General features: G+C 40.8%; 1 protein-coding gene across 2 annotated transcripts in view; it reads left to right on the forward strand.

The window, feature by feature from the left end:
• The window catches only part of anapc1 (anaphase promoting complex subunit 1), a 68,040-nt gene that overhangs the window by 11,951 nt on the left and 42,762 nt on the right, over positions 1–13,327 (forward strand). For both annotated transcript variants that reach the window (XM_049600116.1, XM_049600117.1), the window contains exons 17-24: positions 2,381–2,441; positions 6,934–6,989; positions 7,370–7,501; positions 7,605–7,679; positions 9,141–9,239; positions 9,359–9,528; positions 11,890–11,981; positions 13,128–13,276. In XM_049600116.1, coding sequence (XP_049456073.1) covers positions 2,381–2,441; positions 6,934–6,989; positions 7,370–7,501; positions 7,605–7,679; positions 9,141–9,239; positions 9,359–9,528; positions 11,890–11,981; positions 13,128–13,276 — 834 coding nt within the window. The remainder of the gene's footprint in view (positions 1–2,380; positions 2,442–6,933; positions 6,990–7,369; positions 7,502–7,604; positions 7,680–9,140; positions 9,240–9,358; positions 9,529–11,889; positions 11,982–13,127; positions 13,277–13,327) is intronic.

The raw sequence follows: 13,327 nt of genomic DNA on the forward strand, positions 1-13,327 counted from the left end.
TTCCTCTTGGGTCAGTCCTGTGACTGTCAGGTTGGTATAGACGGTCTCCTCAGCCTCGGGAGTCTACAAAATACGCACAAGAAAATACAGTTTCCTTTCCTCATGCACATCAACACCCTGTGCAGGAGTGTAAAACAGTGTCTGCTGACAGGCTGCTGCTCTTTGAAATATTGCCTCTGTTCATTGATTTTCCTTTTGACCTCCTAATGTGTCAGTCTGAGGACTAATTGTTTGCTAATGCAGCTCGCTGAAGTTGCTGTCTGTATGTTGTCAGGTGGACAGTTTATTTCTTTCTTTCTTTATTTATTTATCAGGGTTTCTAATCAGTAATGAGGAGAACAGGACCAACCCCGCTGGAGAGAATGTGACATAAAAGCAGCAACATGTTGTGATCTGTTTTCCCTCTGTACACAACTCATTCATTCATTCATCTTCTAACCGCTTCATCCTCTTGAGGGTCGCGGGGGGGCTGGAGCCTATCCCAGCTACATCGGGCGAGAGGCTGACACATAGAGACAGACAACCATTCACGCTCACATTCACACCTACGGACAATTTAGAGTTACCAATTAACCTAGTCCCCAATCTGCATGTCTTTGGACTGTGGGAGGCCGGAGTGCCCGGAGAGAACCCACGCTGACATGGGGAGAACATGCAAACTCCGCACAGAAGGGGATCGAACCGGCAACCCTCTTGCTGTGAGGCGAGACCACACACTAACCACCGCACCACCGTGCCGCTCCCTGTAACACAACTGTTAAAAATAATTGAAATAAATTTGTTACCCTCTGTTTTGCTGCTCTTCTCATGAGCCCGTTTTTTTAACTTTTACAGCCACGTCTCATGCTCATCCACACCCTCTGGCAAAAAGCCTCTTCCTCCCTCAGTGTGGTGGGCTATTTCTTCAAGAAATAATGGACATTTGACCATCCCTTTTGTCTCTCAGTAGAGATATGTGTGCAGGTGGCACTGCTTGGTCAGTCTTCCCTTGAATGTGTCCATGTTGAACTGAAAAGCACAGAAAATCTTGGTTGACTGAATTTCTACCCGCTCTTCAACCAGTTGATCAGTTGATGAGGGAAAAAATCTGCACGCGTTATCTACAGATGAACTTAACTTTTTGTCCACCAAAGTGTTTTTTTTCCTGTCTCAGGGCAAGTAAACTCTGTGTTGTTGCATGTGGAATGCCTCGAATGAAAAATGTGATCTTCAGTGTAATATTATCTGAAAATAATCAGCACGCTGTAACACTTTTCCACCTGAGCTTCATGCACGAGGTGGTTTCTGAGAAATGAGAAAAATCTGACATACTGGACACTAAAGAAGTTAACTTTGTGATTAATGATGTCACATACAACATATTATTACTTACATTAAATATCTCCTTAGTGCTACATGCGAGAGAGGCTTATTATTTTTAGCCCAGAAGCTAGTGTCAGCCATCCTGCCACTCCAGGGGGCTCCAGGGTGATGTATTCTTTTCAGAGGCTTAATAATCCAACCTTGAACTGCGGTCTTTTGGAGACTTAGTAAAATAAATCCATTGTGATAAATATGACACTGAATGTACTCTGTGATTATTTGTCCGTTCTCCAATTAAAAACGAGGTTGAAGAATGTTTAATTTTAGGTAAAGTGCTGCGCTCGTCACCGTCACCAGCTGTTCAATCACAGTGGAGAATAGGTGGGACAAATGCCACAAAGACCAGCAGTCAGAGAGGACATTTACAAATGCTGAACAGCAACAGGTGCCGTTTTCAGCTGGGACAAGAAATGCTTTCGTGGGCACACAACCTTATTAAGGTAACACCAGCGATTGACCGACCAATGGGAATTTGTTCAGACAAGAGCATATTGACCAACCAGTCGACCACCCAACAGTAAGGTGACAGCCATAGACATTACTAATTGGGGTGATGCTTGAACGTGTCATGTGATACAGAGAGTAGCAGCAGCAGATTTCAGCCTTGTGTGATTCAGTGCCGGAGTTGGTGTCTGGACTTGGAGACAATGAGTCATTGCACGCACCAATTTATTTTTCTATTAGGCTGGAGTCTGTCGAGGGGTTTCCTCGCTCTGTGGGAGACAATTTTTTCTCAGCAGACATTTTGACATATCACAGCAGGAAGAGCACAGGTGTAAATAATGAGATTAATGATGGTCGAATTCCATTTAGCTGCTTCAGTTTCAGGGTGCTGGTAATTGTGCATGCTGTGTCACTGTCATTGCTTACTGGGACACTTAAACTGAGCCATAGTTAATGCCTGTGCTTTTGTTTCTATGACGGGTCAAAATGTCGGCTGTTTCCAAATTTGCTTTCTGTTGTTGGAACAGAGCTAGAACGTATGTAAATTTAATTTGTGCACAATTTCTCTCTTTAGGAACTGAGCAGTGGCACGATGCTGAGGATCTCCATCCCAGAGATAGCTACCTCAGAGCTCGGTGAGACACACAAACCAACACACATACCACACACAGACCACACCGCGCACACACACACAAACACACACACACACACACACACACACACACACACACACACACAAACACACCTGTAAGATGAATGCAGAAAAAAAGACCTTTATTCACACATACATTAAAGAAGATAAGATATTGTGGTCATTGTTGGTCAGTAATGCTTTCTGTTGTTAAATGTACACTTTAAACACACACACACACACACACACACACACACACACGCACAGCTGAGTCAGGGCAGTTAGGTCCGGTAAATTAGGTTTAAAAGCATTGTTACACAGTGACGTATAATCTTGATGTATTGAGGATGCCATTACAAGGCACACACACACACACACACACACACACACACACACACACAGATACCCACGCACTGAGCATCCTACTGATAATGATTAAGCATCAGGGAAGTTTCCATGTATAGCTCTTAGAGAAAAATACACTTATTATCTTCAGTGGTCAAATTGTTAATTTTTAACAAGGGGGATGCAATGTAGCTTTGATTTTTTAGCGTGCACATATAATCAAATATGACAGCACAGATGTGCAAAATTAATCAAGATAAAGAAAAATGGCATGACCTATACCTGCTGCCTTTAAAAAACACAAATAATGCAGTAGTATTGCTATTGCGGTACAGACAAAAAACATTTTAGAGTATAAATAAGAGTAGTTCTGAAATAGCTGTGAAAATTAATCTTAGAGTCACTCTTATCCTATAGACATTTCCTTAGCCAGTTATAATTTCTCCTTACCTGTGAAGCCTTGGGCTGATAATTGGTGCTGCTGTCAGGTCCCTGTCCTGATACCTGACTGGTTTCTCCCTGTCCCTCTTCTATCTATTGCAATGATACAGATAATAAATGTGCAAAGCAAAATTTATAAATACACAGTCACTTTTGTACTCTAGATATTTTCTCTCAGCCAGTTATAATCTCTCCTGTGAAAACCCTGCATGATCATCCTTGCTAGCCTCTGGTCCACTGTCTCCTCCCTGACCCTGCTCTTTCTATTGTGGCAATAAAGATTTAAAAAATATGTGCAAAGCAATAGTGAGCAGAAGTTCTTATTAAGGAGGAGTGGGTTTTTTTCTAGAATGAAACTAGCTAGCAAGCGATTTAACATAAGTAACAATAACATTAATATTCTTGTTAACTAGCTTAACTTGATATATTGGCATCTATTAATTAGTCATCATTTAGCTAACATTATCTACATGCAACAGCATTACTCAACTTACACGGTTTGTTTGGAAGAAACTGTGCAAGGTTTTTTGCTTCTTGCTGGCTGGTTTGCTGAACATAGTTAACACAGAGGTACTGCCCAGCGGCACACCTCTCGTCTGTGCGCGTGATTGATAACATGACAGCGTGTGTCTGCCGCCTGGCGCTGCCTACACATGGTGTGTTTAAAGACAGCTTGGAAAAACATATTACCACATGTTAAAAACGAATTGAACAGTTGTAACGGCTGTAAAAAGTGCGGGGGACGGAGGGCACAGATACGGGAAGTGCGGGAGACATGTCCCCTGTGTCCCTCTTTCAACTTATGCCTGTGCCTGCACAGACAGATTCTAGATTAACAAGGGGGATGGTTTTTGGTCAAGGTTAAAAAGGGGGATGCTTTTTGGTCAATTTTCTAACAAAGGGGATGACATCCCCCCTCATCCCCCCTCAATTCGACCACTGATTATCTTCCTGTGGAGCTTTATGTTTTACACAGGAAAGTTTAAATTAACCCTTTAAGATGTGAATAATTATCCACCGGGGGAGTTAGTGTGGAAGGCTAATGTGTGTGCATGAGCTGATACATATTCACGTGAGAAATGTATTGTGTGGGAACCTCAGTTAATTAGCAAATTAACACACAAACTGTCTGTTCCGTAGGGCAATAAAATTCACACCACCTCTTCAAACAGCTGTTTTAATTGATATAGATAAAAATATAGATTCCAATGACATTTACCATTTTTAAGATACAATAAACAGATTTGCAAAAAAATAACCATTTTATCACCACTATGTGAAAATACAACCAAAAGCAATTTTTAACTAAATGTATTTGTCAATTCCCATAAAATAAAATCTAAATCTCCTCATTTAAATTCAATTACAGCTTTCTTTTAACATTTAGCATCCTGTACAAGTTGTGTAAAACACAAGTCAAACTTAATTTGACTCAGACTGCAGCTTTGTAATATATTGTTTTATCATACTTAACATGTTGATGTGGAATATAAAATTGCTTGTGCATTTATCTGTTGTAGAAAAGTCCATTCAGCTGGTAAAATGGACGTCTTGATGTTCTTGTAAAGGACTTGTTGCTGCATACACTTGTCAAAAAGCTATTTTCAGTCTTGTTTTATGTCTCCTTAGCAAAAACTAGCTGATGACCAAGTAATTAAGGATAAATTAACATGCACTACACTGACGATATATCTTATTTTCAAGCCAGTTAAAGCTGAGGTCTGTCAGTGTAGCCTTTCTTTTGTTTAGCACTAATTTCCCTGGCTCTGTTCAGATCTCTGCTCCGACCATGAACCGCCAAGTTTCTTAATCTCCTCTTGCTTTTGTTAAAGCTCACCTTTTTTCTTTAAAGCCTCGGCATCACTAAGGTGTGTGTATGACTCTATCTGCCTCGTGTGCGTCTACCTCTGTGTCTTTGCCATGTGTTGCTCCCCATTATTTAGTAATCGATCCTACAGACGAGGCTTTCTCCCTCTAATGAAATGGCATTTATCCACCTCTTCCCTGACCTTTCCCACTCTGGATGTCCAATTAAGATAGCCTGGTGATGTTGATTAGGAATCTGATTGGTCAGAGTTGTTAGGAGACATAGTAACAGTAATTACTGTTATAATGGTGGTTCTTTTTTAATTTCCTTTTTTTTGTTTGCTGGTGTTAAGGAAAGGAGGCCCAAAACCCCCCAGAAAAAATCTGTTTCATGAAGAAAATGTGATTTTTAAAGTTCTATTCATCCAAGACTGTCAAAAACTGACAAAATTTTCACCATTCATGTGGATTTACTAGAAATTACTTTCTTTCTCAAACCAGTTATCTGAGTTTTTCCAGGGATTCAAACCAGCAACCATTCATTCATTACCCATTACCACCTAACCCTGTACATGGTTGTGAGGAGGCTGGAGTCTATCCCAGCTGACACTGGACAAGAGGTGGGGTACAACCAGGACAGGTCGCCAGACTATCACAGGGCTGACACATAGAGACAGACAACCATTCACACTCACATTCACACCTACGGACAATTTAGAGTCACCAATTAACCTGCATGTCTTTGGACTGTGGGAGGAAGCTGGAGCACCTGGAGGAAACCCATGCTGACACAGGGAGAACATGCAAACAGAAGGATCCAAGCTGGCTGGCAGATCTGAGCCCTCTTGCTGTGAGGCAACAGTGCTAACCACTTGACCACCATGCCGCCCTCTGTGCAGAAACCGTCTAGCGTCTCTTTAACCTCTGGACTAGACTGGTCCTTAGAAAGTCTCATGTGACCCCAAGAAATCTTTAAAACTCAACTCTGAAAAGAATGATATCATGTTCATGGGTGATTTTGACCAAAGCTCAGAATGTATGTGAATCTGTTTTTTAATAAGTCATACTGTGGTGTAGATTTGAGGAGATTTGGAGGACAAAGTAAACACATTTTCCTGTCATTTTAAGATTATAAATCACAGCTCAAAAGTTAATCTCTAAACTCTGGAAACCACATTGTAAGGCAAGGCATGTTTAGTTATATAGCACATTTCACCAGCAAGGCAATTCAAAGCACTTAATAAAATGCAAAAGAAACACATTTTAAGAGGACATTTAAATACAATTAACACAGACATTAAAGAGCCAGTAGTTAAAGTGCGGTGTAAGAAATGGAAAAAATGTGGGGCGACGGTAGCGTAGTGGATAGTGCCGGCGCCCCATGTACAGAGGCATTGCCTCGCTGCAGCGGTTGCGGGTTCAAATCCAGCTCACGGCCCTTTGCTGCATGTCAGTCCCCACTCTCTCTCTCTGTCTCCCCCTTTCACTAGCTGTCCTGTCATTAAAGGCAAAAAAAGCCCCCCCCCCCAAAAAATCTTAAGAAATGAATAATTGTTTGATTTAATGAAAGGCAGTAGCAAATGAAGTCTTCAGTCTTGATTTAAAAGAACAGAGCTACATCAGACTTGCAGTTTTTTTGGGAGTTTGTTCCAGATAATTGGTGTATAAAAAGTGAGCGCTGTCTCTCCATGTTTAGTTTTGACTCTTGAGACAGAAAGCAGACCTGTCCCAGACGAGCTGAGAGGTGTGGATGGTTCATAATGTAGCAGAGGATCAGAAATGTATTTTTTGCCCTAAAACATTCAGAGCTTTATAAACCAACAGCAGTATTTTGTATTCAACTCTCTGACGGACTGGACTGTTGTTCATAAGGTTTGTCCCTTTTCTTCTCTGGTGTATTTCAGTGAGGAAATGCCTTCAGGCGATTCGTTTCATCCTGCCCAAGGAAGCTGCCATGAAGGTTTGGAGAATTTATTAATTCTGGTAAAGACTCCAAGGAAAAACCGCATCAGGCCACATGGATAATTCTTTAGATGCCTGTGGACAAACTTATGCTGGCCTGACATTATTTATTGGTCAGTACTTAAGGAATGTGTAACCATGTGCAGAGACTCTTCACTCAGAGGATCAATGTAACCAGATGTTCAAATTAACCATTATCCCAAGCTTACATCACTACTTTGGTAGCCAACTGTATTCTTGTTGTTTAATTTATAGTTACATACATGTAAATTGATAGGAATGTTTTCCTTTGCTGAAATAAAACAGTTTTGTGTTAATGGAAAAACTTAAGTTGGCTTTAATAAATTGTGAAAAAACAGTCCACATGTTGTTACACAGGTTTTAGTCAAGTGGTATAACATCTACAACGCCCCTGGTGGTCCCAGCGCACACGCAGAGTGGAACCTGTTTGTCACGTGTTTCATGACACTGATGGGCTACAACACAGAGCGTCTGGCGTGGACACGAAACGTGAGTCAGATGTAGAAGTGTTTCTATTCTATTCTTATTTGAACTTGAAGCACTCATGTGCATGTATTGACCTTGCTCTCTGTCCTCCTCCCTCTTACCGCAGCTGCATTTTGAAGTGCCTCTCTCTCCGGTGATTGCAGCCAAGAAGGCTCGTCCCTCTGATGGCGGCTCTGAAGAGGTGTGTGATGATCGTGTGATCAGTGGTCAAGTTTGTGGCACAATTAGCACCAGTGATCACCTTTGATTTATAGTTTAAGATAACTTGTAGACCTGTAATGTCAAAAATATTACATGTGTGTGGAAAAGAAATACTCAAAGAAACACTCGTGAAAGGTAAAGTTTCTCAATTTTAAAACTAGAGCAGGAAATATTCTTTAATATCTCAACTGTTAATCTGGATGCTGTTGATAGATGCATAATAGGCCCAATAGCAATGACAAAGTACGTTTTCTCTGAAAGGTTTTGGCAGCATCCTGGAAATCACTTTTAAGCTAGTTAAAAGTTTATTGTATGTTTCTAGGTTGTGAGTAAATATTAATGCCCGCAACACATTTAGGAAGAGAACCTGAAACATTTAATATAACAATAAGATAAATAAAGTATTTGTAGAGAGACTAAAACAAATATAACGTGCCAGTCAAATGAGTCATTTCGCTTTCAGAATTTTATGTGGTTTGGTAAATCACAGCCAAAAGAAAAGATCACCAGAATGGTTTTGGACAAAGGGAAAGCCCAGCACTGTAAATAAACCCTGTTAACCCAGTGGAAAGTGTGTGTCTGAAATACAAATGTCATATAATGGAGAAAATTATAAATGAAATAGCTTTAAAATATCCTTTTTAAAAGTGCAAGGTTGTTGAGTAATCTGTGTGGAGTTCTCATCAGAGCAAAACATGACTGTCAAATGTCAATCAGCTGGAGGCTTAGGCTGTGTTGTGTAGTTGTGAGAGTGTGTGTGTGTGTGTGTGTGTTTGATCTGAGGAGCTGCATAAGCCTGATTAAACTGACGCATGCTGTTGACCCCATCAGTCTGTGACCCTGCCCAGATGTGGTGATGATTTGCAGCCACCATTAATACACAAAAAAGACATAAAATACACTAACACACATTTATAAGATACATTGCAATGTCTGTTTTTTTCATTTGGGAAACAACAATGCACCAATTCTGAATGTTCCTATTATTTTACTCCAAAACAAGCTGCATATTTATCAATCAGGAAAGCAGCAATGTGTCCTGGAGATAATTTTGCTGATAGAAATATGACACAGTTAAATCCAGCAGTCCTCAACTCCCCTCAAGCAGCAAAGCAATGGAGATAGTGCACAAAAGACCCCTCTCCATGCTTCTTACTACTCCACTGCTTGTTTGGTTGTCACTGAGTCCACAACTTACCGCATGTCAGTTTATATTGAAGTTTATATGGACGTCAGCCCGCTACAGTGGTTGCAGTTTTTAGCAATGACAGTGGTACACATAAAAATGGCCATTCGTTGGAATATCCTTCTGTGTTGATGCGAGTGAGAATGTCTACTCTACTCTCATTCTATTTCTATGATATGCTCTATACTCAAAACATTGACTGGTTAGAGAGCCCATTGTTACACTGGCTTTTGTATCTGTCTCCTCTCTCTTTAGGACTTGGACTACTTGTTGGGGTCTCATTACCACCGTCAGATGAATTCTCAGCCTGTCTGCTCCAATACTCTCACCACAGAAACTGTGGACTTGTCTTCTGTAAGCAACTCAGTCTTTTAACAATTCCAGGATTGCTATGTTTGCTATGTCATTCTTTGCTTTGTACCCTCACTGTTTTAATTTTTTCCCTTTTCCCTCCTCTTCTTCCTCTGTCTCAGGTGTCCCCTCACTCCAGTCCGTCTCTGAAGTTGGACAGTTCAGCTCCTCTCTTCCCTCACATCCCTGCTCTTTTCTACGTTCTCCATCTGCTCTATCAGGAGCTGCAGCTGGACGAGCTGCAGAGAGCAAGAGCTTCCTCACTGGTCTGTCTGCTGCAACAGCTGGCCAGGTAACCACTGCCTGCGTGTGTGTGTGTGTGTGTGTGTGTATTTATGTCTCTATTATCTGCTACAAGGGATGTTAATAGCGTGTGGCTGGTGCAGGCTGGCTGTGCAGAGTAGAGTCTGTATTTTATGTTTATAAAGTGATATAAGGAGGGAAATAATGCCCACACAGAACTGAGTAAGTGCGAAACTGTTGCTTTAATACATAAAGGTCACAACACAGAGAAACAACTTGAGCCTTTTATCACATCAAACAAAACCTGGCCCACCTTCTCTCAAATACATTTAACTCTGGCCCAGAGGATAAAACATTTCATTGTTTTTAGTCAAAGCACGCGTGTAATCAAGGCTCTTTAGTGACATGTACTGAGAAATAAACCTCAACAGGTCGGTAAGTGACCGCTAACAGAACAGGTGGAGTGGGAGAGTGAAGTGCTCTTCAGAGTAATTGGCCTTTGTTGATTAGTATGTGGGCTGCTGTGAATTATGGTGCAAATGTTTACACTCTTTCTGCTTTATGAGGCCAACTGGTTAAGCTGAAATGATCCCAGTTGTTTTATTAGGCATTTTTCAGGAGTGATTCAGTTTTTAAAGGGCGGGTCCATCTGCGTCATTTAGGAGTTTTCAAATGGAAACGCCCACTCAGCTGTTAGCAAAAAGCAGTGACGTATGTTAGTGTGGTGAGTTGTTATTAATAATAACTGAAAGGGTTAGTGAGGATTTTTTAAAGCAGGGTTGTATGAGGCACTTAACCATAGTCAGTGTAATACTTTCAATGCTTTACACTGCTGTTAGACAACCCTTTTTGACAGGGAACTGAAGCTGTTGCTGGAATTTCTCAATTAGTTTGTGGGGTTTTTTTGTGACTTTTAGATCCAAACTAACGTGGCGTCCACATCACTATGTTGCTTAGCTTCCAAGCTGGTCAGGGGGTTACAGCAATGTTGCTATTTTGGAGGATCAGTCACAAAGAGGCACAGTACAAAAGCGTTTTTACATGCAGCGGCGTGATCATGCAGAAATCTACATCAGGTGACGTGAAAAAAACGTTTTTAGCAGGGCTCAGGAAAATATTCTTTTGACACTAAAACATACCGATTGCAACCAAAATTTAAATGTTTGGATTTGACAACATTAGGAACACTACTGGGAAGCTAAAGAATTATGTGAAAACCTCAAAAAACAGAAATTTGGGTCTGCAGTAGCTCAGTCCATAGGGACCTGGGTTGGGAACCGGAGGGTTGCCGGCCCAAGTCTCTGTCTAGATCAGGCATTGACTGGTGGCTGGAGAGGTTCCTGCCTGCTGACAAGGCACTAAACTCCCATCTGCTCGGGGCACCTGTCCAAGGCAGCCCCCTCGCCTGACATCTTTCCATTTAATGCATAGATCCTGTTTGTGCATGTGTGTATTTCAGGCCTGTGTGTATATAGCAACAGAGTGACAAAATTGAATTAATTATTGGATATTAAGTATCTCTCCTTCTTCTCCTGCTTCTTTTTCTTCTTCTTCTTTTTAATAACAGTACCTTTAATATCACATTTAAATATTTAGGTATTATGATATTAATGGTATTGGTAATTAGTAGTAATATTTGTAAGGTTTTTAATTTTAGGTAGTAACAAAAGTGCATTTCCTGTCAGAATTTGACAGTTTTTTTTTTGCCTCAGAACTGGAAATAGCTACAGTGTCATAATTTTTATGGCAATTGTGTAGTGGTTATATTTTTTATAATAAGTTCAATGCAACTTTATTTGCATCAACAGAAACACACACATATAAAGTAAATAGGAAAAGAAAGCTACACAAGGCCTATTTACATGTGTATGTGTATTATGGACTTAAACGCAGACAGAAATACAAATAGAAAAGACTAAGCAGAAGAGATAAAGGGTTTACATCAATGATTAGTTTAACGCGCATACACAGTTCTTACATATATTTTACCATTTTATTTCCCAGTGTATAACACACACACACACACACACACACACACACACACACACACGTGCATGCACACACTCACACACAGCTGAACACTGTGTGGGAGTCAGGTCTTAGCACCAGGATTAAAAACTATTGATTATCTGTTGTAAAGCTGAATGGTCATGACTCACAGCTGTTAATTACTCACAGCGCGTGTTTAATTACTGCTCAAAAACAAGTTAAATGCCACGGAGACTCTATGAGAATGTGGAGACATTTTTAGATTTGATTCAATGTCCTGCAGCAGTTTACTATAAAAAGACGTGGTACAAAGCAGACTGAATAACCCAGCGATTAAAGATTAAAAACTTTGTGATGTGTTCATGCATGTGGAGGTATTGTTGTACAGTTAATATATAACAACTGTTCACTTTGTTTGCAGAGACCTCCAGTTGGAGGAGTACGTGGATCTGTACTGGAGAGACTACCCGTCATTAATTAGTGGCTTCACCGAGAGCTGTGTCATTGACCAGGGTAAGACTCATTTGATGGTCTAATAATGGTATCAAGTCAGGAAACAGACAAGACATGTTGTAGTGAAACAGAGGGCAGAGTGGCCTGCTGCTGATAAAGGCCGACTGCAGTCTACAGTGATCCTTTGTGTGTCTGGGGGTACTTGTATTATAAGTCTTAATCAGTGAATGATATGCACAGGGTTTGACTGAATAACAAGAAGACACTTCACAGGAAAATCTTGTTCAGTGCCTTTCAGTTGCTACTAGTGAAGTTCTGCCTGTAACCACTGTTTGTAAGCACCTGTCCAAAATCTGTGTGACAGACTTCCTCTTAATAGTATTTTAAATTAAGAAAAATAACCATTAATCTTAATAGGGCTGCCCCCGACTAAGAATTTTCCTAGTCCACCAATAGTCATCATTTAGGGCCATTAGTCGACTATTTCCCTGCATGTTTACGATATTAATGTAATGATTAAATGATATATTTTGGTGGTTTGAGTTGAAGGTGTGAGAAAGAATAGTATCAGTAACATTGTTAACACTGTGCTACATTACAGAGAAATACAAAACCGTACAATGAACCTTCATTAATATAGGCCTATATTTTATCTCCAAGTGCACGTCACACACTGAGCGAGCCGCCTGTTAATGACGCTGTGGGCTAATGGGCATGTAGCTACTTCCATGTTTCAGATGATATGTCATGTTTGTAGTCGACCAATGAAGATGAGTTTACATATCACCTTGGGTTCGTCCTTCACCTTCTCAAAATGATCCCACACTTTGGATTTCCTGCCCGACATGTTATTAACTAGCCTGTGGAATAACCGCAGGTACCAGCCCTGGAAATTAACCTGACTCCTGTCTGACTGCTGAGCGTGGACACTTCCTGTGTCTGTCCTTTCAAATTAAATTCCCGCATGGTCCAGTCATATAGGTTTTGATTAATTTTGACAAGTTGCAGCTCCTGATAGAGTTTCACTTTTTTTTTTTATTTATTTATTTATTTTTTTTTGGTGACTAAGCAACCAATGAAATCTTGACGATTAATGACCTTTCTGGTTGGCTAACATTTGGTCGACTATCAGGGGGCAGCCCTAATCTGTACTGTTTTAAAAAATACATCTCCTTGTCTCCCTTCTCCTTACCTGTCCCTCCTTAGCTCTGATTGGTCAGATGCAGCGTCCGTCCTACTTAAGGTCAGAGCCTCCCTGTGTGCTCAGCTGGCTCAGTAGCTGTTTAAGAGGGGAGGAGCTCCCACCTTTCCCCTACCTGCCCGGCATCTGTCAGAGGACCAGGCTGCTGGTTCTGGTATGACCAAAGTTTTATTTGTCATCTTGAGCAATCTCAACGTTTTTGAAT

Source organism: Epinephelus fuscoguttatus, linkage group LG16 (genome assembly GCF_011397635.1).
Source record: "Epinephelus fuscoguttatus linkage group LG16, E.fuscoguttatus.final_Chr_v1".
Taxonomy (NCBI): domain Eukaryota; kingdom Metazoa; phylum Chordata; class Actinopteri; order Perciformes; family Serranidae; genus Epinephelus; species Epinephelus fuscoguttatus.